At 41.3% G+C, this 3879-nt stretch overlaps 1 protein-coding gene across 1 annotated transcript in view; it reads right to left on the reverse strand.

The window, feature by feature from the left end:
- The window catches only part of SLAIN2 (SLAIN motif family, member 2), a 120875-nt gene that overhangs the window by 79920 nt on the left and 37076 nt on the right, over positions 1-3879 (reverse strand). Inside the window, exon 3 of the mRNA XM_006872671.1 lies at positions 672-836. Coding sequence (XP_006872733.1) covers positions 672-836 — 165 coding nt within the window. The remainder of the gene's footprint in view (positions 1-671; positions 837-3879) is intronic.

A 3879-nucleotide genomic window follows, 5' to 3' on the forward strand; every position in this document is an offset into this window, starting at 1 on the left:
AGAATCACAGCAACTCAAGCCACCACAGCACAGCAGACAGACAAGTGGTGACCGTTTGCTTTTATGTCGGAACATAAAACCCATATACCCTTACATTATTATGTTATTGGTATCTCAATGCTTATTAAAACTCCCATTAAAGGTTTTAGCTTTAGTGCTTTAAAACCCAAGCAGGGTTTTAAAATAAATACTCAATATGCATTTATTGATTAAAATGATCAAGGTTGTCGCCCCACTTAATTCAGTCAGATTTAAAAAAATCTAAGTACATGCTACTTTAAAATTGTTTGTGAATGTAATACAGGGGTGGTGCTTACCTCTGTGTCTCTGTTTCCCAGTATAAAATATCTGGAGCAAAGAAGTTACTCATGATATTTGTTCTAACTAATTAAGAGTATCACAAATAAAATGACCTTGAATTACTGATGAATAAATCGTTTTCAGGTAGAGTTGTTGTTGTTGTTAAGTGCCGTCGGGTCGGTTCCGACCCATAGCGACCCTGTACAGGATTTCCGAGGGTGTAAATCTTTACGGGAGTAGAAAGCCTCATCTTTCTCCCGTGGAGCAGCTGGTAGTTTCGAACCGCTGACCTTAAGGTTCGTAGCCCAATTCGTAACGAGTAATAAGTTAAAAAATCAATCCTTAGTAATTCCATTCTGTTTTCCCCTTACCTGAATTTCCAGGAAGTATAAGTTGTTTGACTATAGGAGGTCGCCCTGGGGTTGAGGATGGAGAATTAAAACCACTGCTGTATGGGCTACTTGCATTTGGACTGTAAGGGCTTGTATAACTCACAGAGTTGAAAGGATTGTTATATAAATTCTGCCTCTTGAGAGCTGTATTAATGAGAAGGGGAAAAAAAATCAGATTTAATAACTGAGATAAAGTTAACATTTTGTTTCGAAAGTTTTCCTATCAGAAAATTAACATTAAGTTATGATCTATCTAAATTTAAATAAACATTCTCATAACAGTGGGGAAAGTAAATACACCTACTCCTCACTATCTTCTCTTCAGACATTGTGCATTACGACAAAAGTAAAAATTCTATAATGTGACCGTTTAGCGCCTTAACTTGGATTTTTTCCCAGTGTCCAGCTCCCAACCCACAGAGCCACCCTTCTGTTTCAGGTTTGCAGCTGAAGCAGCCACTCTACAGAAGGCCTCTTGCCGGCCGGCACATCCCATCTTTGTCACTGGAGCACCTGCTGCAGTTTTTCCCTACAAAAGTAGCAACTGAGGTGGATTTTGAGAGAACTTCTAGAAGCACTGGGCTGCTAACGAAAAGGTTGGTGGTTCAAACTCACCAGTGGCTCTGCAAGAGAAAGATGACGGTGTCTGCTCCCATATAAATTTACAGTTTCAGGAACCCCCATATATGGTCACTGATGGTGGTTATGTGCCACTGAATTGATTCCAACTAATAGTGACCCTATATAGGGTTTCTGAGGCTGTAAATCTTTACAGGAACAGAAAGCCTCATCTCTCTCCCACAAAGTGACTGGTAAATTCGAACTGCTGACCCTGAGGTTAGCAGCCCAGCTTGTAATCCACTATACTACCAAGGTCACTACGAGTTGTAAATGACTCAACTGCAGTGGGTTTTGTTCAGTTTTGTTTTTTGGTTAGGAGAAGGACCTCTGAGTAGCCAGAGCAGCCAAGGGAAGGGTGGGAAGTGGAGGTTGCTATTGTTGTTAAATGCCATTGAGTGGGTTCCAATTCTCAGTGACCCTATAAAGGGTTTCCGAGGAGTGGCTGGTGGGTTTGAACTATCAATCTTGTGGTTAGCAGGTCAGTGCTTAACCTACAGTGCCACACCAGGACACCATTAGGAAGGGTTGTTGTTGTTAAGTGCAGTCAAGTCGGTTCCAACTCATAGTCACCCTGTATAGGGTTTCAGAGGAGCGGCTGGTGAGTTTGAACTGTTGACCTTGTGATTCAAACCTTGTGGATCAACCTTATGGTCGACCCAGTGCTTATCCTATAGCGCCACACCAGGATCCAGTAGAAAGGGTACCAGAGGTACCAAGGCATGGAAACGGAAGCAAAAGCTGGTTGCTCACTGCTCCTCTGCGACTGGGATGGCTGAGCTCCTCTTCCGAGGAGCTGTTAGGCTCCAGGCTCTCGGCCTCAGATCCCAAGCACCCCCTAGAGCCAACAGCATGTCACTAGTTTCCACGGGGTCCTTGCCAACTTATAGGTGGCAGCATGTGTCTGGGGCTTCAGAGGGAGTGGGCACAGGGAGCATGGACACGGGCAGTATCTCCCACTGAGTATCTTGTCCCCCGCCCCATCAGCTACCCATAACCTAGAACTGCCAATTGTGCCTCTAGTCAAGCTGCTAAGCCCCAGGTTTGCTTGTGCAGGAAATGGGGTGATAAAGGCAAGCAGCAGCAGTTCTGCAGCTTTGGGCCCAAGACTGCTTCCATGTCCCTCTCCTCCTTGTATAATGCTGATTTTATATAATGATCAGGTCTTTGGAACCTAACTATGTCAATAAATGAGGAATGAGTGTAGTAATAATCCCAGAAAACACTTTCTATTCTCTTAAATTGTATTATGAAAATGAAATAAACAGCATATACACCAAACAACAAAAATAACATCACAGGAAGAATATATCTGCAATACGAGGGGGCTCAAAAGTTTGTGGAAAGGTTCCATTACCTTCCAATTCCATTTTTCAATAAACGTTTGAAGCCTCCCTTGTAGATTATTAGTCATTGAATCAATTCACTTGCATCTTGTCGGTAAATCTGTTCGTAAGTAATTGTATCAACTCTTAAAGAACAAACCTCTGTTGTTGAGTCGGTTTCAACTCAAGCAACTATACAAGACAGAATGCTACATAAGCCCCTAGCGTTTCCAAGGCTATGAATCTTTATATAAGCAGACTGCCATATCTTTCTCCTACAGAACTGATGAGATTGAACCACTAGCTTTTCAGTTAGCAGCCAAGTGCCAAACCACTGTGCCACCATGGTGCCTTTAGCAACCCTTGTTGCTATTGTTAAGTGCTGTCAAGTCAGCTCCATTTCATAGAGACCCTGTTTTGGGTGTCTAAGGAGCGACTGGTGAGTTTGAAACATCAACCTTATGGTTAACAGTCCTCCAGTGCTTATGCTATAGCACCACACTAGAGCTCTTTAGTGGCCTTAAAAAAATAAACTGAATTCATAAAAGCATATTTGTACTTTCTCCTTTTTCTAGATGATTATGTATCATTTCTATCTTACCAAGCTGACACGAAACCTTAACTATTACACTTTCAAAAAATATGAAACAGTATGTTTTAAAAATTGCCTGTCCAAAGTTTGGATTTTTTTAAAAAGTAAAGCAGTAGTGACTGTTTAAACCCACCCACTGCGATCAAGTCACTTCTGGCTCATAGCACACTATAGGATAGAGTAGAACTGCTCCTTAGGGTTTCTGAGACTCCCATAAATCTTTATGGGAGCACACAGCCTCATTTTTTTCTCCATGAAAGTGGTTGATGAATCGGAACCACCAACTTTGCAGTCAACAGACCAGCATAACCCACTGCACTACCAGAACTCCTTGATGAATGATTAGGCAATGTCAAAATATGGACGAATGCTCTTAAAAAAACAAAACAACTGTGTTGTGCATGTAAGATTCCATACATAGTACATGAGAAGGGTCAAGATATCAAGTACAAATTTAAAAAAGAAAAATACTTAAAATAGTATTTCCTCCTCCTACTCTATTATCAGCATAGAGAAGGTAAAGCAAATAGAAGAAATGAAGAGGTCCAAGAGCTGAACAGAAAAATTTCAAAGATCAGCTCGAGAAGATAAAACCAGGTACTATAAAAAATATGCAAAGATTTGGAACTAGAAAACCAAAAGGGAAGAACAC

The sequence above is a fragment of the Chrysochloris asiatica genome, unplaced genomic scaffold (genome assembly GCF_000296735.1).
Source record: "Chrysochloris asiatica unplaced genomic scaffold, ChrAsi1.0 scaffold00209, whole genome shotgun sequence".
NCBI classification, from domain to species: domain Eukaryota; kingdom Metazoa; phylum Chordata; class Mammalia; order Afrosoricida; family Chrysochloridae; genus Chrysochloris; species Chrysochloris asiatica.